The 24,483-nt window shown below is 40.1% G+C and overlaps 1 protein-coding gene across 2 annotated transcripts in view; it reads left to right on the top strand.

Moving 5' to 3' along the window:
• rassf3 (Ras association (RalGDS/AF-6) domain family member 3) overlaps positions 1-24,483 on the top strand; it is a 105,318-nt gene that overhangs the window by 30,439 nt on the left and 50,396 nt on the right. For both annotated transcript variants that reach the window (XM_012958805.3, XM_012958806.2), the window contains exon 2: positions 15,847-15,971. In XM_012958805.3, the coding sequence (XP_012814259.2) occupies positions 15,847-15,971 (125 nt within the window). The remainder of the gene's footprint in view (positions 1-15,846; positions 15,972-24,483) is intronic.

Raw genomic sequence — 24,483 nt, 5'->3', positions numbered from 1 at the left:
CCTCAAAGGAAGCATGACTGCTGGGCTTCATCAGGCTGTAACGCCTTAGTAATGGGAACGTCCATGTTGTACTCAGCAAGCAAAGCCATAGAAAATGCTTATTATTTTCAGCATCTGTCATTTCTTGGTATAAAGCTGTCTCAGTGAAAGGATGCATTGGTTAGTATTATTTTTTCTATGCTGACATTAAACAGACCTCAATATTTTTTATATATCATATAGTTTTTGCTATGCAGTGTTTGCAGTAAGCTATGTGCAGAGCCTTTAGGGCAGTGATCCCCAACCATTGGCTCGGGGGCAACATGTTGCTCACCAACCCCTTGGATGTTGCTCTCCGTGCCCCCAAACCAGGGAGTTATTTTTGAATTCCTCACTTGGCGGCAAGTTTTGGTTGAATAAAAACAAGATTTACTACCAAATAAAGCCCCTGTAAACTGATAGTGTGCATAGAGGCTGCCTAATAGCCAATCTTAGCCCTTATTTGGCTCCTCCATGAACTTTATGATGCTTGTGTTGCTCTCCAAGTCTTTTTACACTTCACTGTGGCTCACGAATAAGAAAGGTTGGGGATCCCTGCTTTAGGACAAGCTTTTGCAGTAGAAATTGTCCTTTAATCTGGATTGTGGGTGAGCAAACTTGTGTGTAACTTTCTTATACCGTATGTTTATGTTGTACTGTATCCATTATCCAGAAAGCTCAGAATTATGGGACAGCCATATCCCATAAAGTCCATTTTAAGCAAAAAATTCTCAGAAATAGTTCTCTAAAGCTTAACTCACAGTTAAAAGAATCCAGTCTTTAGCTATACAGTCATGTACCCTATAAAAGAAACTGATTAAATACAATATAAATTTGTGTTTTGGGGGAGATGGAGAAGAATAAATAGTTGTCCCGATATCTGATGATATAGTTTCTAGTACAATCACAAACCTGCTAAATTAATCTAATATCCTGTATAAAGGATGGGCATATATATCTTTTCTTATCTCTTATCTTTTACTGTCTAATGCCTCTCCAGCATTTTGGCTTTGGGCATGTGCATTCCAAAAAGATTATCTTTGACTCCTGAATTGGATGGCTCCTGTTGAAACAATAAGGACACTCAGGATAAATCTACAAAACTTAGTTTCTGCTCAAGGCAACTTCGGCAAAACGCGGCGCCACGTATGCCATCCCACTGGCGATTTACATTCTAGCCGGTGGGATGGCATTTCGGGGAGATTAGTCGCCTGCGACAAGGAATATTTCCCTGTGTCTGCAACCAGAGAATCAGCCCCCATCCTGGCATCAGACCTGGGTGCAGGCTCCAAAATTCAAACTCATGGTTTGGGGCTGAATTTTGCTCTGTTGCCTACACCTGGGTCAGTGCAATGGCTCCAGGAGCAGGCACAGGGATAGCCTGATGCCAGTGTATAGGCTGATTTTAGGCCTGCATTTAACCACAGGATGAGGTCTGTAAAGAAATTATTGGTGGGAAACATGAGATTAACAGAATTCCAGTTGGAGAGCCCTGAAACATTTGTTCATGCCAGGGACCCTGTATCATTTGACTTACTGTAAAGTTTGCCCCTAATTCCAAATTTATTGTATTTTAAAAAGTTGTCTTACGTGTAAAATTAATCTGTACTTAGAACTGAACATTTTCACCCTTGGACACAGTGTACCGACACTGCAAGGTGTATAGTTGTATATTTTTATAATGCTCAAGAGCCATGAAATAACCTGTAATATATATAAACAGTGCTTAGTAAATTCATTAGTTATAATAGTTGCTCAGTGATGTAACTTGAGTGACATAACTCACTGCCTTCCATTATTTTACAGTTCTTTATCTATTTCATTGTGAGTTTGCAACCAACATACGTGATGTGAATCACTAGGGCTCATTATCAACACTAAACAAATTTGACCATGGGCAGTAACCTGTAGCAACCAATTAGCAATTTGCCCATTGTTGATAAATGACCACCTACTGACAGATTTAATTTTCTTAGCTAGCTGATTCTGACATGTAGACCTTTAGTTTGCTACTGCTGCATGGTTGGGTTGTTTGCAGCTGGGAAAATATGGTTGGTTGTGGAACTAATAAACTATTTATATCTGAAAAACTATAAGAATATATGAATGATGTGAGAAAAATTTGTTAAGCATTCACTACAGTTTAGTGGACAGTTCCCCTATTAAAGTTTAAACCAACTTAAGTTTATTAAACCCATAAATATATATATATTAGGTAAGTATCAGTTGTGTATACATTACTGACACCTGTTAAAAATATTCAATATAAAATTTAATGCTAAAACACAGCTCCCCGTTCACCTAAGTGACTTTGAGAAATGTAAAGGTTCATATTAGTGACATTAATTATGAGTTGTTTGTTGATATGTTAAACTGTATGCCCTGCAGGCAGGGAGCAATCTTATAAGGTTGGGTTGGTATAATCAGTGCCATTACTGCATGAGCAGCCAGTGGAACCTGTACAAATAGCAATTTGTAGTTATGAAGTCAGTAGAACTAGTGGGAACATGCTGCTCTGCCATTCTAGAGAGATTTTAATAGATTCTCAGAAATGCAAGATGTCTGCAGGATTAACCTTCTTATTTACACTTTCTATAAAACCCACACATCAGTTGGCATTTATATTATATGAATGGGCAAGTCTAGAATCTGCTGAGGGGTACAGAGGAGGCAGAGCAGATGTGAAGCAAGATTGAGAGTAAATGAGGCAAGGAGAAGGGTGAAAGCAGGAAGCATATGGGACCAGTAGGCATTCAGGGTGCAAAGAGTTTAAGGGGTGATTCTTACGGGACACATTGGCCAAATCCTTAATCTGTCACCAAAAGTGGTCTGTCTCTGTACAAATAAATGGGAGCAAAGTAAGTGTGGCATCTGTCACTAGTGAAAGGGCATAGGATAGGCCTCTCTGTTCTCTTTCTGATTCTTTAATAAGAGAGAGAAAACATTGCTGCTCCTTCATAAATTAAAACTAAATTCTCAGTGAGCAGGAACATCAGAAAACATTTACAGTTAAAAACGCTAATGTCCTCTTTAGGTATACAATCATTCATTTACATTTAACCTCAACATGTTGTAGTAGAATTTAGGTAGAAATTCATTTTTGCTCTGATTATTCTGTAAATTGAGCTCTGGTTGCAATGCAATGTTCTGCCCAGTTTGGGCTGATATGGGGCTATCTATCTATTTTTAGCATTCTGGTGGCAGGGGGAGCGGGAGAGGGGAGAGAGAAGGGAACTGCCCAGACTCTGGCCATGGGAATTAAGGATGTTTCTGAGAGAGAAAGTCAGACACTGGAACATCATGTTTACAAAAGAAGAGACAAGAAATCCTGTCTTTCTTTTGATAGGGGACTTAGAACAGCATTACCTAGTTTTTAACTTTCCTTCTCCTTTAACAGTGCCACACACACTGACTTTTTTGTGGTCCCAAGCTTCTTTTTGGAAGTTTCAAGCACTGAAATTAATGAAGAGCAGCATAAAGCCAAGTGAAAAGCTTCACATATGCCATCAGCCTAATCATCATTAGTTGGTAAATTGCAGGATTAAGCAGAAATAAGGAATATCCTGAATAAGACAATCACTTCTGCTGCAGTGTGACAGGAGAGATAAAACTGAGCATTATCATGAGCTCATCATTAACTAAATCTTTTGCCTTTCTGCTCAGTCCTTGTCCAGAAAGAACAGCAGGGAGTACTCTGGTTATGTATTCATAGCAGGGTAAAAACCACTAATGTCACTGTATCTAAATGTAGCCCACTTTTGTGACAGTGCTGCTACTGCTTATGCTGTTGGTGCAACAGGAGCCCTGAGTCCCCGCTTAATGTGGGGGAACAGGTATACTTTGCTGTTACTTGGCGTGCCTCCGCCCAGGGCAGGGACAGGTTGAACTGTGACTCCCCTCCCTGGGAAACTCTGTACTGTCCTCCCTCTGGTGGGGACTCCCTGCAACTTCCGGTACCTTGCCCCTCTCTTTGGGGTAGCTGCTTACCAGGCAGCTGAGGATCCTCTCTTTCAGTAAGAGACCAGGACACTGGTATGATGTTGAACCAGATGAACTTATTTATTGCAGACAGACAGGCAGGGTATTCCAGAAGCACACTTATCAGCCAGGGTACACACTTCTCATTGGAGAACCTCTCTCCTTGGGGCTACCCACGGTATTCCCGCCAGGTGATCCTCCTTTGGGTTCTTTCCGGTACTCTCGCCAGAAGACTCTCTCTAGGGCTCTCCCCGGTACTCCCGCCAAGCGGACACCCCCTTGAGACCTCACCCGGTACTCACGCCCGAGCACCCACTGGATTAGGAATCTCCTAATACTGACCACTATACCCCCTGACTCCAGCGATTTAGTGCTGGGGGATCTTAATCCCACTTGCTCCTGCTGGGGCTATATCTGCCCGGCTAATTACCCTACCTATCACTCCTAGAGTGATCTATTACCACAGCTTACTATCTAAACGCCTGTTGTAAGCCTCTTTCCAAGAGGGAGGTCCCAGGCTGAAAACCTAACAGCACATGGCAACATTCCCTTTTATATGCTAATGCACCACCTAGTGGCTGCTGACTGAACTACAGGGGAACTCCCTTTTAACTAATAACCTGTCAGACCACCTTAGGTTTCCCAATACTACAGTGCCACCCTATGGACCTTTTCTAGGGGAACCCATCCTAAGGGGCCCAATTTTGGGGTTCCTTACATAAAGAATAAAAAATAATTTTACATGATGTTATATAGGATGGTATATGTCTCTTTGAAGGACATCTGAAACCCTACATGACTAGAAGGTAGCCAAATGTATGCCATTAGGGCTTTTACATGTTTTGCCCTGAGATCTACTGTGGGAAATAATAAAACCTATAATTGTATAATCAGTAATCTACTTTATTACATACTGTTAAATGTTCTTCACAATTCAACCCGCATACTACAGTACACAGTCTGCAATTGCGTAGTAATGTAAATAAATGATCTTACAGGGACATCTAGTGGTAGCTTCAAGTGTAACAGGTTACTGTAAACCTGCCGTGCTCTATGCTCTGAATTTAAGTCCTGGAGTCCAAGCTGCTCATGACTATTGGACATACACTTCTATGGGAAAAGGGAATATGACTTTTCAAAATTACTTTGCATGACTTAAATTTTGCCCTGTTTCTGATTTATTTTGTTTTAGACTCAAATCTTTATGTACAAATCTATATTTTTTTCAAATAGCCTCTCTTTTCCTCAAAAAATCAATTATCTTCAGAATGTAGGAGGGGATTGGTTTTGGGTGAGCACATATTCATATGTAAAGGCAAATGAATCATTTGCCCAATATACACAGGGTTTGGAGATATATATCATTTTTTTTGCAGACTACTGCTATATGGACTATTTGCAATAAGAAATCATGTTCTTAGACTCCCTCTAGTGGTCAGTTGCAGCATGACCCCAGTGGCCAAAAAAACCCTCCCTTCTTTTGCTTATATTCTTGAGGGGAGCTTATTTTTAGGCAAGATATGGACTGTAGGAAAACCTTATACTGTAAAACCTACCAAGCATCACAGTGTATAATCTGTCACTTTAACTCTAAACTAATAACAGAACCAATAGATCATCATTGTACAATGCAGGAAATAAAGTACATAGTAAAGTTACATACTTCCATTGTATAAGAGATTGAAAAGTAAGTTTATCAAGTTCAATCCCGTCACACAAGTTGATGCAGAGATATATTCATCCACAGACTAGCTGCCCATTAAAGGTAAATTGAAACATGAACTCTAACGTGGGGCAGTTGCTCCCATTTATTGAAACTCATGTAGACAGGTTAGGTGTAGAAGCAGTTTTAATAAAGTCATGAACATTAGTGCCCTTAGTGCAATTACATGAACCTTTACTGACATTATAGTTCAGCTGCTTCTGGAATTGGCACACAAGGATCAGCGTCAGATCAGTTTTTATAACATACATTTTCTCCTAAAATTGAAGGCCTGCTTTTTGCTACCGGCTTTGCTGTGTTCAGCCATTTTTTAACACAGCCTGACCTGTTATGTTTGATTAGATAATATGTATTCATGATGTGCCTCCAAAAGCCTAACCACAAAAATATTTTGTTTTGTAGAGCAGGTGCAGAATTATTAAACAAAGTGAACATGGTTTTTGGGCTTGGTATTTTGAGGTGTTATTACTGTTTAAAAAAATTCTGAGCATGTAAATTATATACAAAATACATCAAATATATTAATGATTCATTATACAACCATACATTTTAATATAATATGTTGTCATTTCATAAATACATATAATGAATAACAAGGTTAATAATATTGCTTGGGAAATGAGTTGCAGGTGAGCTGGTGTGCAGTACAGTGTAGCTACCACCGGAGGTCAGTGGAACAAACACCATTTGTAAAGTTGTGTACAAGGCCCAACAATACACCCTGCTTCAATGCCATTAAATGTCTACTATTATCGTTAATGTCCTTTAATCTGTGGTGGCTCAGTAACAGCTGATTAGCCCGGCTGCTTTCCTGCTACTGCCCAAGACTTGCCTACATCTGAATTTATTGGTTAATAATAACAATAATACATCACATATAGATTGCACTGATTTAATATTAGATTAAGTTTTAGTGCAATGGAAGAGGTTAGTTTGCTGATCTTTGAATATTCTGTATGTGTCAGCTCTGATCAATATTAGTGTCTGTATATTTGGGGAATCTGTACCATATTGGTAATTAGGGTTTACATTCACTGTATTCCAGTTTATTTTTCTTTATACCTTCAACAGACTATGATTATTAATTTGCACAGCTTATCTTAATGCAGTGCAGTGATAAAAAAAACTATATTTCTTCATAGCTGAATGTATATTAAAGGGGTTGTTCATCTTTAAGTTCAAGGGATACTGTCATGATTTTTATGGTATACTTTTTATTTCTAAATTACCCAGTTTACATTGCAAATAATTCACTCTACCATTTAAAATTTTATTCTTGAACCAAAAATTTTTTTTTAGTTGTAATATTGGTGTGTAGGCAGCCATCTCAGTGTATTGTGCCGGAGTCTGAGCTTTCAGAAGGAGCCAGCGCTACACATTAGAACTGCTTTCGGGTAACCTATTGTTTCTCCTACTCCCATGTAACTGGAGGAGTCCCAAGCCAGACTTGGATTTCTTACTATTGAGTGCTATTCTGATATCTACTGGGAGCTGCTATCTTGCTACCTTCCCATTGTTCTGCTGCTCGGCTGCTGGGAGGGGGGTGATATCACTCCAACTTGCAGTGAAGCAGTAAAGTGTGACTGAAGTTTATTAGAACACAAGTCAAATGACTGTGGTACCCTGGGAAATAAAAAATAGGACTAGCCCCATGAAATTTCAAAATTAAATTGAAAAATCCGTTTGCACTTTTAAAAAGGATTTCAATACAGGATTCTGTTGGAGAAGCTCCATTAACTGATGTGTTTTGAAAAAAACATGTTTTCTCATGACAGTATTCCTTTAACTTTTAGTATAATGTAGGCATAATGTTGACAATTTGGAACTGGTCTTCATTTTTTATGGCTTTCCAGTTATTTCGCTTTTTGTTCAGCGGTTCTCCAGTTTTTGTATTTCAACTGCTATCTGGTTGCTAGGATCTTATGTATTCTAGCAACAAGGCAGTGGTTTAAATAATAAAATGGAATATGAATAGAGGACCTTTAGTGTCTATATACACTTGAGGCTAAATAATAGGTAAGGTAGGGCTCAGGTGTATATAGTAACATAGTAACTTAGTAAGTAAGGTTAAAAAAAGACATGTCCATCAAGTTCAACCTTTTATGCATATCTATAACCTGCCTAACTGCTAGTTAATCCAAAAACCCATCTGAAGCCTCTCTAATTTGCCACAGAGGAGAAAAAGATTGCTTCTTGACACCAAGATGGCAATCGGACCAGTCCCTTAATCAACTTGTACTAAGAGCTATCTCCCATAACCCTGTATTCCCTCACTTGTACTGAGAGCTATCTCCCATACCCCTGTATTCCCTCACTTGTACTGAGAGCTATCTCCCCTACCCCTGTATTCCCTCACTTGTACTGAGAGCTATCTCCCCTACCCCTGTATTCCCTCACTTGTACTGAGAGCTATCTCCCCTACCCCTGTATTCCCTCACTTGTACTGAGAGCTATCTCCCTTACCCCTGTATTCCCTCACTTGTACTGAGAGCTATCTCCCCTACCCCTGTATTCCCTCACTTGTACTGAGAGCTATCTCCCATACCCCTGTATTCCCTCACTTGTACTGAGAGCTATCTCCCCTACCCCTGTATTCCCTCACTTGTACTGAGAGCTATCTCCCCTACCCCTGTATTCCCTCACTTGTACTGAGAGCTATCTCCCCTACCCCTGTATTCCCTCACTTGTACTGAGAGCTATCTCCCATACCCCTGTATTCCCTCACTTGTACTGAGAGCTATCTCCCCTACCCCTGTATTCCCTCACTTGTACTGAGAGCTATCTCCCCTACCCCTGTATTCCCTCACTTGTACTGAGAGCTATCTCCCCTACCCCTGTATTCCCTCACTTGTACTGAGAGCTATCTCCCCTACCCCTGTATTCCCTCACTTGTACTGAGAGCTATCTCCCCTACCCCTGTATTCCCTCACTTGTACTGAGAGCTATCTCCCATACCCCTGTATTCCCTCACTTGTACTGAGAGCTATCTCCCCTACCCCTGTATTCCCTCACTTGTACTGAGAGCTATCTCCCCTACCCCTGTATTCCCTCACTTGTACTGAGAGCTATCTCCCATACCCCTGTATTCCCTCACTTGCTAAGAATCCATCCAGCCCCTTATTGAAGCTATATAATGTATCAACCAGCACGACTGAATTCCACAACCTCACAGCTCTCACTGTAAAAAACCCTTTCCGATTATTCAGATGGAACCTCTTTTCTTCTAATCAGAATGGGTGCTTTTGTGTCTGAATTGTAAGTAAAGCATTAAATAGATTATTATATAAAGCCCTTATATATTTAAACATAGTTTTCATATCACAATCCCAGTTATCCCAACTTGGCCATACCCTTGGTCCATACCCTTTACCAGCTTAGTTGCCGTTCTCTGGACCCTCTCTAACTTAATAATTTCCCGTTTGGACACTGGAGACCAGAACTGCACGGCATATTCTAGATGGGGCCTTACCAGCACTCTGTAAAGGGGAAGAATAACCCCCTCCTCCCGTGAATCTATACCCCTTTTAATACAGCTCAAAACCTTGTTTGCCCTTGCAGCTGCTGCCTGGTATTGCTTGCTACAGCCAAATTTATTATCTACAAGGACTCCAAGGTCCTTCTCCATTATGGATTTGCCTAGTGCAGTCCTTGCATATTTTTACATCCCAGGTGCATGACGTTACATATATCAACATTAAATTTGCATCTGCCGCCCAGATTGCCAGTTTGCCAAGATCCCGTTACAAGGATGCCACATCCTGGATGGAATTAATTGGGCTGCAAAGTTTTGTGTCATCTGCAAACACTAATATTTATCAAACAAGTTAAACAAAAGTGGACCCAGTACAGAACCCTGAGGGACCCCATTGAGAACCTTATTCCAAGTAGAGAATGTACCATTAACAACCACCCTCTGTACCCAATCCTGTAACCAGTTTCCTACCCAAGTGCAAACTACTTCACTAAGACCAACAGACCTTAGTTTATACCTTGAGCCTTTAGCATAGGTGAGCTTGAATCTACAATACAGTAGTAGCAGCCACTCAGTGATAAAGTGCCTTTATTATTAACTGGTAAGGCCCAAATCAGAGTTTGCCCTTACCCTTATGGAACGCATCTGTCATTTTGGAAAGCCGCATATGGCTTTCAGAAATGTGGCCTTGGATTAGTACTTCAACAACTTCAGTGGGCCTTCGCTTGCCCATAATTTATCTAGATCGCCACAGCAATTCTACCATTATTTAAACTATACTTACTAGCAGCAAATATTTGTAATAAACAACTGAGCTCAGAAACAGACATAACATCTAGAGAGCTAGTAGTATCAATTAAATATTAACTTATGGGATGCCTTACCGTATTCTTGCAAAAGGTTATATTATAATGAACATCCACAATGGATATTCTAGTTACAGGCAAGATTGTGCGTCACTTGCTCCGTTTTGTAACAAAAGGAATATCAATATTAGAAGAGCCAAAGAGATATCTGTGCTACGTTTACAATTAAACTGTATTCCAAGCCAACAAAATATATTTGCAACATTGTTCCAGTGCTGGCTTAGAGTTTCAGCAGTGCAAGTAAAGCAGCTTGCTGATTCAAAGTAACTCCAGTACTTTAATAACAATGGTACTTGGGAATGGGAAGTCTCTGACGTAGATTGCTCTGTATGGCCAACTATACTCTGAAACCAAATTGTACTGGCAAGTAGAGTGTTTAATTTGGTTTAAAAAAACAAAAAAAAAAACAAAACAGTGTCAATCATTGATAAGCTGATTAACAAAGTTTATTAACTCATTCCTCACCAACGAACAACTTAGCCTTAACAGTGACATACCTGTGGCCATTTATATTCAGGCAAGGTATTTTCACAGAGCACCCCATATGCCATTGCCCTTAATGTTGGTAACCCAAAACTGGGTTTTTCATCAGAAGGAGATTACAGTTTTTGGAAGGTAAGTTACTAGTGCAAGGCAATGGAGTTCAATTTTATTAATACATTAATGAGATGTCTAAAAATATCCAGAAACAGCATTTTCAGGTGCAGTATTCATAAATACATTTTTAGAATAACAAACACTTCAATCTCTCTCTCTGTAAACCACTATTAAAGAGATTCAGCCCGATTTTTTTTATTTAGAAAAGGCTAGATGTTGTGTAACTTCTTTTGTGTAGTGAGCCAGATATCAGGCGTACCACATGTTCATAGCCAAGGTTATAATTAAAAAAAAAAAAAAATCTTTGGTGGCCTTGAACAGGCTGGGAAACATCTATGCACCCTCCAGGCTATCCAAACAATATCTTTTTTATTGTATGTTGTTGTATATTGTGTATAGATTGGAGTGTGCATAGACTCTTTTTGCAGGATTCTTTTTTGATACAGTATTGTTATTACCGGGTTGCACCTCTTCCTGACTGTTTAGTTAGGGCTCTGGCACACGGGGGAGATTAGTCGCCCGCGATAAAACTCCCTGTTCGCGGGCGACTAATCTCCCCGAGTTGCCTACCCCTGCCATCCCACCGGCGAACATGTAAGTCGCCGGCGGGATGGCAGACGCGGCGGGGCAATTTCAGGGAATCGCCGAAAAAGACTCGCGAGTCTTTTTCGGCGATTTGCGCGAAATCGCGCCGCCGCGTCTGCCATCCCGCCGGCATCCCAGCTACAGTCTGGTAATCCTAGTAGAGGCCAATAAGGCAACCATATGGGAGTTTTAACCTTAAAAGCAAGCATGCTGCAGGTAAAACCTGGTTCCTTTGTAAAATGTGTAATGAAGCAGTAGAATTCTTAATGAATCAGATGGACATGAGTGTAGGACTGGGGACTTTAACACAGTTGGCCAGCTTGAAGTATTTTGCAATATATGGACAAACAATCCCTGTGTTGTTTAAAGGGGAGGGCATTTCTTGGTAGCCTAATGCACATAATATCTTAATGTCCTATCTATACTGGGTGAGCGCAGAGACCTCTTGTTTCTGTCTATAAGAGATATGTAGTGACATTCACTTGTAAGCAAATCAGGATCCCCAGTCATAGACAGGGATATAGCAGAGACAGAAATTGGTAAGAGCATAGGTAATAAATACACAGAAGACAAAACTGGGCTTTATTGAAGGCATTATTGCAGTGGGCATGCAATTTCCTTAGGCAAGGGCCCCTCTTATTGAGTACCCCCTAAAGCATAGCATTTAAATTTTTGGGGATGGAATCTAGAGTGAATGGGGATGCTCATGTAGGAGGCACTTAGATTGATATTTGGGGTGAATGTTTATTACCTGTCCTAAACATTCCTGAAAGCCCAGCTCAAAGGGCAGTTAAGGTTTAGATGTAGTCACTCTATTCCTGGCCTTTAGCAGTCTGACTGATTAAAAAATATGTTTTAATATTATGTTTCATAACTTGTGATCAGGTAGGTAGGCAAGACCAAATCTTTGACCCTGGGTTGGGTGGAGCTCTAAAAGACTCAAGCCATTCCTTCACTTACCCCAAAATGTGATAGTCACATTTTCTATTGTCAGTGATTTGCAGTAAAACAATTGTTTTTGTGAACTTTTTATGAAATATATATATAGTACCAGATTTAGCAAAGGGCCACATTGTGTAAATAATGATATTTGTAGTGTATCTGCCTTAGGGATTAATTGACCCCCTATCTAGAAACCTGTTATCCAGAAAGCTCCTTACGGAAAGGCCATCTCCCAGAGACTCCATTTTAATCAAATAATTCCAGCTTTTAAAAACATTTTCATTTTTCTCTGTAATAATAATGATATAATTAATCCTTATTGGAGGCAAAACAATCCTGTTGGGTTTAATTAGTGTTTAAATTATTTTAGTTAGACTTGAGCTGCTATCGTGCTCCCTTCCCATTGTTCTGCTGATCAGCTGTGAGGGGGGAGATATCACTCTAACTTTTCGCTCAGCCGTAAAGTGTGACTGAAGTTTATTAGAGCACAGGTCACATGGCTGTAGCACCCTGGGAAATGAAGAATATGGCTAGCCCCATGTGAAATTTTTAAAACTAAATATAAAAAAAAATCTGTATTTTTGAAAAACGGATTTCATGCAGGATTCTGCTGGAGAAGCTCTATTAACTGATGCATTCTGAAAACCTTTGGTCCCAAGCACTCTGGATAACAGGTGTCGTGCCTGTATCAACATAAGTAGAACAAGCTTATCTTTTACAGTAGCTATTAACACTACAGCAAGAAAGAAGTGAATGTAGCTGATGTGGCAGAAATGGAAGGGGAACTTGCTAACATATCATTTTCTGAGTAAGTACACTTTGTTGATAGTATATTGCTGAAAAATCTCTTGTCTTGGAACCCTATTTTTTTCTATTTAAGATCATTCCAATCTGTAAACATATCTAGAAGCCTGCCAGCTGACAGATGAATCAAGTGCCCACCTAAATTCTTCCTTACATTTATTCTGGGTGTTAGATCCTACTGACCTGGTATAAAAGGTTTTGAAAGCAAAGTAACAGATCACCATATATAAGCTGTGCCTGTAATTGTTTGCATATTACATGACACCTTGTTCTTGTTCTCTTTGTAAATTGGCGACTATTCACTGGAGAGTTTTCAAAATATGTAAATGTCAGTATAAAGTGAATTCACCTAAACTTGACATCCTTGACTCCTCTTTTAGTGCATTGACGATGTTGTGTGAAATTTTAATTTTTGGTTAAAATTGACCAAATTTGACCCATTAGTAAATATGCCCCCCAGATATGAGAGAACCCAGTGAGTTGTTCTTACAGTTTGCTGGTCAGACACAAGGGAGGACAATTAGCTGCTCAGTTTGTGCCATAAGTTCCTAGGATTAGGTTGCATTTGTTGTAGGCATTAAAAATGTGCACAGCTCCTCTTTTCAGTAAAGGGCCGTTCAGTAGCTGCTCATTATGGCAGGATAAAGTAATGGTATCTTATTTCATGACTTGCGGTGTTTTATTACTGAAGAACCTCATATATAAAATATACACGTCTGTGATAGAACGTGTCAGCGTTACACTGGAACAATCCTGCTTCCGCCTCTGTCTGCATAATGCAGCTGTCTGTGAGAGACATTTAATGGTGGAGGGATAGGCAGGGATAGATGACTTTCCAATGGTCTTGGCTGAGACAGACTGGAGTGTGAGACAGTTTTGGAGCCCTTAAGTATGAGTGGTTTGCCTGCTCAGACGGACTGTGCATTCAGCTAGCAGTGTCACTCTTACATGAGCAGAATCGCTTCTCTGCAGTACAGCTCAGCACCTTCTCTGGGATGGGAACAGCAATATATAAGCTCTCCAACAAAATCAAATTTCAGGTCAAGAAAACCAAAACTGCAGGTATGGATCTTTATTCATGTATGCATTATGTTTTTTTCATAGTCCAGAGCTATGTGATTCATTATGCCTGCCACTTTTCCTGAGCAGTTAATCATCATGATAACTGAATGCTCTTCAAAAATATTATACATTAATCATGTACTGATTAATAAGTTAGAATGGGACGCTCACATCATACAGGGGTTAAATGCAGTCTTATGGACCATTCTTTATATACAGGATGTTATAATGGCAATGTGTCTCCTGCTGTAAATATTATTACAATGTGAAAAATGCAGTAACTGTGTCCAGAGGCAGTTGGCTGGAAACATAATTCTATATTGGTCATTATCATTTGCTTGCTGCACAGTATTATGCTAGAAATCTTCTTCTAGATTGTTAAGGTTATTGGGCAAAAAAGACTCCAACAGCCTACTGCACTGCATTCACATTTTAGGCACCAGCCTTGGTAGTGACCCCCTGTATTTGGGATGGTGGGCATTCCCAGTGTAACCCATGCAACCAGCTGGTATAATATGTTGTACCATAGTGAACAATAATGGTTTGTTGTCTGCAGGTTTGCCACAGTGCAAATGAAGAAATCATATATCATTGATCATATATCAATGTGAGATAGGAATATGCTTAATCATCACTGTCTTCCATCTACACATTTTGTATTCTCTTACTCAGTTGTTGGATGCAACAAGGCATGGATTAAATGAATAATAAATGAGAAAAATAACAGTGCTGTCTGGAAGATGAGTTCCTTTATTTCAGCAGAAGGACGAACTGTGCGCTCAGTGCTTTGGCCTTGACCATGCCACTGGGCGATGCTGCTCTAAGCCTTTTTGGGCCATAAATAAACTTACAAAACAAAGATATCTGCTCTTCACATACATATTATACATGTCCTGTTGTTCATTGCCTCTTGTTGAACTACATATTTCAGCAGATTGGACATGCCTTCCCTTATGGCATTAATGTGTATTTACTTTTGTAGTGAGGTGTCATTTATAAACTTTCTTCTTCATATTTTCTACCCTTTTTTATTACCAATTTCAGCTAAGTACCTAAGCACAAATGTTGCCTATGCCATCCATTTACATACTTCCCAACAGTGTTGGACTGGATGCCAGGGGCCCACTTATGTTTGCCACCTGTCCAGTATTTTAACTGCCTGACAGGTAAAAATGATGATTGATGCCAGTGTTAATAGGGATAAAAAGCTAAAGATATAGAAAGCTTGTATATTTTTACAGAAAAGGTGACAACCCTTTGCTCACTCTCCAAACAAGTTTTACTCCTCATTTAACCTCTTTATTCCTGTAGTCTCTTTTCTTTAAAGGAGAAGAAAAGGCTAAGTCACTTAAGGGGTGCCAAAATGTTAGGCACCCCCAAGTGACTTTAATCGCTTACCTTGTACCCCGGGCTGGTACCCCTGTTCGGAGAGAACCACACCAGCCCGGGGTACTTGCAGCAAATGCTTCCTCTTCCTTACTCGTGCTTGCGCACCCTAATGCGCATGCACCGGCCCAGGGATTTTGCCGGCAGAGCGAACACGGAAGAAGGAAGAGTTCGCTGCAGGTACCTCGGGCTCCCCATGCCTGCCCGCCCATCCCTCACTAATACAGCGCTGACTATTGCAGTCAGCGCTGTATTAGCAAATGGAGCCTCAGGTCTCTGCTCCTTTGTGTGCAAAAACTAGACTTATGTAAGTTGAACTTGAAGGACTTTTCTTAACCATAGATAATAGAAGCTATAAATATACACAACTATATTGATTGTAATCTATTGTTTGTTTTTTTTCCTGCTTTCAGACTGCAAATACACATGTCACTCCCACTGCAAGGACCGCGTGCATCTGAGCTGTGAACCGAATGGGAAGTTAATGGAATGTATCCCTGCAAATGAAACGCTGGACCGCTCTAACAACAATGAGAAGGTAGCATGTTGAATTTTCAATAGAGTACATTGCTTTTAAACAGCTTCATCTCTGTTTTAAAGGTATACTGTCATAAGAGAATGTTTTTGTTGTTTTTTTTTCAAAATACAGCAGTTAACAGAGCTCCGAAAGTCAAATCCTTTAATGAAATATGTTTTCCAAAAGAGCAAACAGATTTTCTTACTTTTCCAAGTGCCTTTAAACTTATGAGTTGTGCTCTAACAAGCTATGGTCTTTCTTTACTGCTGCACTGTCAAACGTGTGTAGGTAAAATGCTTTTTTTCTAAGCTCCCTAAGGTCCATGGCCCATGGGAAGATTAGTCGCCCATGGTTAATGGCAGTGGCACATGGGAGATTAGTTGGGCAGGATAAGCCTTTGTTATTGTGGGCGACTAATCTCCCCGACATGCCATCCCACTGGCAAGAAAGTAAATCGCCAGTGGGATGGCATACACATCGCTTTGGTTTTCCGAAGTTGCCGGAAGTTTCCTTGCAAGGTATTTACATTCTTGCTGGTGGGATGGCATGTTGGGGAGATTAATCACCCGCAATAGCAAAGATTTATTGTGGGCGACTAATCTCCCCATGTGCCACTGCCCTAAATATTAGCTACTGCGAGCAACTACCAAAATGCCTTCCCTCTGCCGGTGATGTGTGTGCATATGCAAAGAATATTCAGCAAGAGTCTTATTCACTGACATAAATTTATACTTAGCTATTCTGAGAGAAGTATTACCATAAAGAGTGATAATAATAAGCTCAGCAAGTGCACTTTTAGTACAGCCAAGATAGGTATCAAAACTTCACTAGAACTCTCACAACTTTTGAAAATGTAATCATTTTATATGATGGATGAAAGTATGGATCACATAGCCGGTTCCTATTTAATTCTAGATGTTGTATAAATTAAGAAATGAACTACAAGTCATTTAAAAATGGTAAAATTGTATTAAATGATTAATTTGCGCAACATGTACTTTTTTTTCTGTGCAAAATAATTCTCTCCAGACAAAAAACTTACTTGATTGCTGCAGAATACCCAGTGCTGTACCTTTGCTTCTCAGGGATATATTTTAAAATGTTCTGCTGGAGACCTGCATACTGTACCTGGTTGTCTCAAGCTTATTTTTCTACCCTTTAAACACAAACTGTTGTAGCGCTTATTAAAATGGGGTCTGTCATTTTTGTCAGATAGTTCACTAAAAAATGGTGCAGCTGAAAAGTGAGTTTGTTGGCTTTGAGGCTTGCAGTACCATTCTTTTGGCCAATGGCAATACTTTTGTTCACAGGAAATGAAATAGCAGCTCCGCCAGCTACAATGCAGTTCAGCCCTGGCAGTGGTGCCACAAATAAAGGTGGCCATACACGCTAAGATCCGCTCGCTTAGCGAGGTCACCAAGCAAGCGTATCTTCTCCCGATATCCCCACCTACGGGTTGTTGATATCGGGCTAATTTGGTAGTTTGGCAAAATTAGAATGACGGGTATAGATGCCCATCGGTTCAGGGGCCTCATCAACAAGCCGATGCGGTCTCCGATCCGACTGATTTTCAAACCTGCCCGATCGAGCAGGGCAAAGACACATGGGGCTATTAATTGCCACGTTTTTTTAAAAAGACGTGGCAACTAATCTGCGTAGTGAAAACTGGCGAGCGATTAGTCGTGGCAACTTCTACTGTATGGCAGAAAAGTCACCATGATTAGTTGCCGCTACTGACTTACTTAAAAGTTGTGGCGACTAATCACCCCGTGTGTCTTCGCCTTTATTCCTGTATTTCTTTTTTCATCCCTTCATCAGATAGATTAACGCAGAGTTCCATGGCATTGTATAGTAATCCTTTGTCTGAAAAGCTCCCCCAGTGCAGCATGCAGTGTCTTTTCTAAAGATAACAATAAGGCCTTGTTCTCATTAGTTTATTTTGGGATGCTGGCAGCTGTACAGCAGTGTGAATGCCCCTATCATAGATACTATATAATATGAAATTCATCTGGCAAAAGTTTAATTATGTGAACATGGTCTGAGATTAAATAAATATAGCACAAAAAGGGCCATAGGCACAGTAATGTGGGCTTTTAATGCATTGCATCTAACTTTAAACATACAAATATGGAGTAAAGGGGGGAAATAGGCCCAGGATATTCTTGTTTACAAGACATGTAACTGTTCCTTGGCCAACAAGCCAGTGCCTTTTCTTCTATGCTTTCTGGTGCTTTCCTTAAGAATAAACTGTTCTTAAAGGTCCCAGATTTATCCCTAGAATGCTTAAAGTGGCCATACACAGTATCCCCTGATATGCTTACATTGGGTAGGTGATAACGTGCCCTAGGACCAAACGATCGCATTACAGTGAAGGGAATATGAATCAGTGTGAGGACTGCGTTAATGAGCGGATGCGGTCCTCGATCCAACAGAAAAATCAAGACTTATTAAATAAACACCTGTTCACTTCATTAATTAATGTAATTAGAATAGGGAACCTACATATGTTAACAAGGTTTAAACATCTTCCCAAATTCAGCGACAATAGAAATCAGTTGTTGGCTTTCATTATTCTTTTTACACACAATCAGTCAAAACAATATGATGTGAGTTACTCCTCAGGAACAAATTTGCAATAATATAGAGTATGAGTTTGGGGCTCACCCTCAAATAAATATGGTATCTGACAATAGCATGTACAACTATAGAGCTGTAAAATTATTTTCATGCATTGTACCCAGGGTTGTAACCTCCCACAAAAAATTGCTGGTGACCTGTGACCCCCTTGTGGGTAGTGATGAGTGAATTTTTTCGCCAGGCATGGATTCACAACGAATTTCCGCATTTTGTAATTGGCGAATTGTTTCGTGAAACTTCAGCTAAAATTTGCCGCGGAAAAATTCGTCACGTGGAATTTTTTTTTGTTGCACGTCAAATTGGGCGCAGTCGCGTCAAAAAGGCCGTGGTCATGTCAAAAAAGGGCATGGTTGCGTCAAAAAGGGCGTGGTCATGTCAAAAAAGGGCATGGTTGCATCAAATTGGGTGTGGTCATGTCAAAAATTCACGTGCGACAAAAATAGATGTTGGCGACAAAAAAAAATTGTGCAACAAATTTGTTTCGCAAAGTTTTTGCCGTTTCGCAAATTTTCTTGCCGTTTCGGGAATTTTATGGCGAAACGAAACGAGACAGATTCACTCACAACTACTTGTTGGCCCTCATTTATTCCTCTATTGTTTTACCTGGCACTAAGGGCTAAATATGTTTTACATGTGGCACATAATAGAATAGTGCTACACACAGCATTCTCTGCCAAATCGTTAATGTATCAATTTTTTATGTATGGACTCATATTCATAAAATGCATTTAGAAATGCATGTAAAAATTGTTATTTTGTCCATTTATAGAATACAAACACAATTTTATTATTTATAGCAGTTTACTCCAATTGTTTTACTCTAATTATGGAAGAAAAATGAGAACATAACATTATAACTTGAGTTATTGTACCTCTAGATGGCTGAACTGCATAAAACAGTGTAAAACATTTATATATGTTTCCAGAAATGAAAGAACTTTGCTTCTTATTTGTATTCCCCACAAGAAAGAGCAATATAAAACAATGCATTAACTCAGTTTCATGCTGGGTCAGCAGTGCAGAAGGATTTCAGTGGTACCAAAGACCTTGAGAGTATTCAAGCAGAAAATAGGAGTAGTGCATCATCACTGGTCATTAGCAATTCTTACTTCAAAGGGATCAATAGCCACAGAAATAAACAGGTAATTGCTATAAAGGAAGCCTGCATACTACACACCACTTTCTATTATCCAGGGGCCTCTAGTTTCCCAGAAATATAACTGCATTGTAAGAATTAAGAATAACAAGAACGAGATGTTGAAAAGAACGTTAGCTCTGTATGTTGTGTTTTGGATAGCTTTCTGCTGAACCTGCCTGCCAGCCTTACATTGGTCCCAAAGGGGTCGACACAATACTGCTATGTGATGCTTTACATATGCTTTTACTTTTATATTATTTAGAGACAATTGATTTATGAACCAGATAAGGTCTAGTACATCAAAATGTCCCTCTTCACATGATAATGTATGTTCCCACAGTGGGGCCAAACCCTGAAACAAGAATTCATTCATAGGCCTAACGCCCATCTACAGAGAGCACTTAAAAGGAGGGCATGCACTTCTCCCACACACTGTATCTGCAAGCACTAAACCAGCTTTAACCCTTTCATTCATTCTTGGGCAAGGCTGGGCTGGGGTAAGGCTGCTTACTTATTCTGAATGTCACATAAAACGGGCTCATATTATAGTGTACATGTACTCGTGGGAAAAACTAAAATCATTATATCCAATAATAATGATAACTAGACAGTGTATGCTAGACAACAGCAACACTAACCTGTCATTGTGTGAGCTGAACTGCTGCTGTACATTCTGCTAACCAGTAATTCTTTCAAGGCACCAGATTTGCCATGTCTTTTTCAGTGCCAGGTACTTTGCATATCATGCACCAGTACATTTCCAGGCCATTTAACATCTTTTACTCTATGTGGATACACCTGTGGACTTTGGCTGGCCCTTGTTAATAAAAGCAAAGCTTTAGCAGGGGTTGGTTTGCTGGGCTTGGCCTCGGTTTCCTGTGCACTTCCAGTAATTATTTGTCTGTCAGTTGCCCAGTTCATTAGACTGGAGGAAAGCCTTGGTGTTCACAGTAAGCAGATTGAACAAGATTATCAGCACATTTTCCATTTCTTTTTTTTTATTGAGCTCTGCAAGAACATTTATATTTAAAGGAAAATAGTCGTCTTATTATAAAGGTTAATCTTCCATCTATTCCCTTTGTATTTGCATTTGTGCACACATACAACTAAAGTAACCACAGCCACAGCTTTTAATGACACTTGTTTGTGGTGCTGATATTGTTTACAGAATAGAATTAACTTTTATGGGGCATACAACATGGCAGCTCCTACTTAACTACAAACTGCTTATGACCAGTGATGATGCATTGCTCTTATAGTTGTGAGTCCAACTTGTGAGCTGTAGGTTTGAGTGAGGTGAAATAAAGATGTGATCGAGCTGTAATGTCACAATGTTCTGTGGCATATATGCATGTTGCTTGAGCTAAAGGCCAAGTGATACTGTCAGGTACATTGTCTTCCAAGTGCTCTGATTGTACTGTGTGTAGAAAGGGCCTGACATAAAGGGAAGACTGCTATTTTTTTTTAACCATAAATAGAAGTAGAAACAGGAGTATCCGGAAATACTTGTTTTCAGGTAGAAGTAAATTCTTTTTGTTTTGACAACAGTAAGCCTTATCAAACAGCCATTTTTCTAGGAGCAGTAAATTTTCCAGCAACACTATTTTTTTTTTTGTAACCTGTAATATAATCATTCTTTTTTTTAAGAGAAAAGGATTACTTAGAGGAAGGTGATGATACCTTTGAGGTAAATCGTTTTACAGCAAGTACTGCAGGATACCGGTTGGCTCATTTGCAGGGCCCTAGCTGATCTGCCAGAATACATAGCTGTGTATTCATTTCATTTCTACTACTCATTTAGTGCATTAGTAAATGTAGAACTGGAATGATTGGTCAGCGCCTTATCATACAGCAGAATTTAATAAAAATATTTTATCCTCAAAGGTCAAAAAAGCCTCCTACATGAAACCTTTGAGGTCATGGAAAGTTTCCTCTATTTTCTGAATAAAAAAAATCTAACAATACACGTGACATTGGTTATTAATCTTATTAGCAAGCAGTCTGAACTCCAGGAGTGCAGGAGATTGGATTAGTGACGTGTAATGAGATTTCTGGGCAGTAGTAATCTGTCCAGGTTGCTAGAAAATGGAATCTGCTGCAAGGCTATTAAGTATGGATTGTTTGAAACCAAGTAATAGTCTGTAAAACATGTTACAACTAAGCTTACTGCCTAGCTGAATTATTCTTTAATATGATTAGATCTATTTTTTTATATTCATAAAGTAAATTTGTGATCACTAGCACAACATATTAATTCAGGGTAAAGGGGTTAAATACACTGGCAAATAACCTAGTTATCCTAATAAGGATACATGTTTAGTATCAGTAACCAGTAATCTTCCACCTTTTGTTATCCATCTGTTGCAAGACCTCACAGAATGCCCTGTCTGATTTTAACCTCCATGCTGGGAATAGAAGTTCAGTGAGAATACTAAGCAGAACTCTTTCAGTGTCAGCTACACAGAGAACAAGCTTTAATGCCACAAGGTTTGTTTAAAAGGGTAATCTTAAAAGTCACGGAAAGGGAATAACAACAGCAAATAAATGCAGTGAGCATGCTGGGAAGTATTGCATATTCTGTTAAACAATACTGATCGAAAAAAAAGAAACAATGAGGTTTCCTCACCCATCTGTGCTGCTTTAATCCTCCTTGCCCCTTGGATGGTAGACCCATGCATCAGCGTTTTTGTGCACTTTGTGTGGAACTGTGTAAGCTGATATTGCCCCAACCAACACAGAGTAAGCACAATTACTTATCAGAATATTGGCTGACTGGGATCCCTGAATATATTGGCAACTGCTGTATAGGTATTTGGGATGGTTTATTCAATGTTTATGAACATTTATATGGTTTTAGCATCATGTCACCACAGCTTAACCAATGTTGATGTCTCTCTGTGCACCCACATTGGATGGACTAAAGAGTGCAAGGGTGCACATAAGGGAGTAGAGGTATGTCAAAGTCACAGCTGGAGTGTCTGTGGCAAAAAGCTTGGGTCACTGCTTGTGCTTAAAGGCAGGTGAAGCAAGAGCTGAGGTCACTCTAGGAGCCTCTGTATGATAAAATTCTAGGGCCACTGCTGCTGTCACTGTGCCATGAAACGCTGCAGCCAGTGTGTCAGAAAATGCTATGGGTGCTGTATCATGAAATGCTGGGGCTACTGTGCCATAAAAGGTTTAGGTCTCTGTATCAAATATTGATGGGCCACTGTGTCATGAATTGCTGAAGCCACTGTGTCTCAAAATGCTGGGTTCATGGCAGGTCCAGGCTGGCAATCTGTGGATTCTGAGGAGCTGCTGTAAGATGCCATAGACAGTCACTATTTAGTGGGCTGGTGGGGGGCTGTTTGGGCCTCTGTGTACTTAAAATACCAGGGCTTATTTTGGATCCCAGTGCAGACCTTATTTGTGGTATCATATATTGCTGTGGCCACTGTGCAATAAAATGCTGTGGTCATTGGATTATGTATCTTGAAATGCAGGAGCCACTGTGTCATGAATTTCTAGATTCTGTCGTGAAATGCTGAGCCACTTTATTATATTTTTCTGGAACAACTGTTCAAAGCCAGTCACAAAGTGTGCACACACAACACAAACACACAAATGGATTTGGAATTCATGTTTCTTTTTTTTCCAGAACAATGCCAGACTTTAGATCTTCTAAGAATTTCCTTCCTTCCATTATGTTTCTGTGGGCTAAATGCAAACACTTTGCAGATATGCATGTGCAGTGTTTTCACTTTGTAATTAAGTAATCACTGGTCTGTGTGCTGTATAATCTGAATGGTATCACTTAAGGTGGCCACACACGTGGCGATTTGCGATCATACAATCAGCCACAAACCGTTCAGGGCTGAAATGGCAGATAAGTAGGTAGAAACAATAGGATTTCTACCTCCTTCTGCCGATTCAGTGCTGAAGGCAGATTTTGGTCCGGGGCCTTCTATGGTGCCCGATCAAAATCTTTTAACTGTTCCGATTGGCGCAGCTTCCTGCGATATTGGTCGACTCGCCGACGAGGTTTCGTACGATATTATCGGTGCGTGAATGGCCAGCTTTAAGGTCCCCATACACGGGCCAATTGTAGCTGCCGATATCGGTCCCTTAGACTGATTTGGCAGCTAATCGGCCTGTGTATGGGGACTACCGACGGGCCTGCCCGACCGATATCTGGCCTGAAATCGGCCAGATCTTGATCGGGCAGGTTAGAAAATCTAGTCGAATTATAATGGCAGGTATAGGCAAAGTCAGTCCGGGGACCGCATCAACGAGCCGATGTGGTCCCCGGACCGACTTTGCCTATACCCGCCATTATAATTCCATCGTTTGGCCCCAGGCCCAAACGATCGAATTAGCCTGGATTCTCCCGATATTGGCAGAAGATCCGCTCACTTGGCAAAATCTTAAGGTGTATGGGCACCTTTAGTTGTTAATTGCCATATACTGGTATCCCTCCTTAACCTTGATTTTAAATTCAAGGTTATAACTTTAAACAGTGACAAGGTTAAATTCTAATCTAAACTTGTGTTTCGTTCTACCATAGGTGAATGATGAGGCGCAATATATAGGGCTAGTGCCACACCAGGCAGATTCTCAGCCTGCGTTTATCCGCAGGCCAAGAATTCACCCTTATACTCCTAACTCCTTTCTGATGTGCCTGCACCCTGAGAGACTGTGCTGGCCCAGGTGCAGACATATGGAGCGGAATTCTGTGGCAAAATGCATACTCAAGAGTTTACACTACATAATCCGCTTTGT

The sequence above is a fragment of the Xenopus tropicalis genome, chromosome 3 (genome assembly GCF_000004195.4).
Source record: "Xenopus tropicalis strain Nigerian chromosome 3, UCB_Xtro_10.0, whole genome shotgun sequence".
NCBI lineage: Eukaryota > Metazoa > Chordata > Amphibia > Anura > Pipidae > Xenopus > Xenopus tropicalis.
Note: the sequence above shows the minus strand (reverse complement) of the source record. Positions and strands in the feature narration are given on the sequence as shown.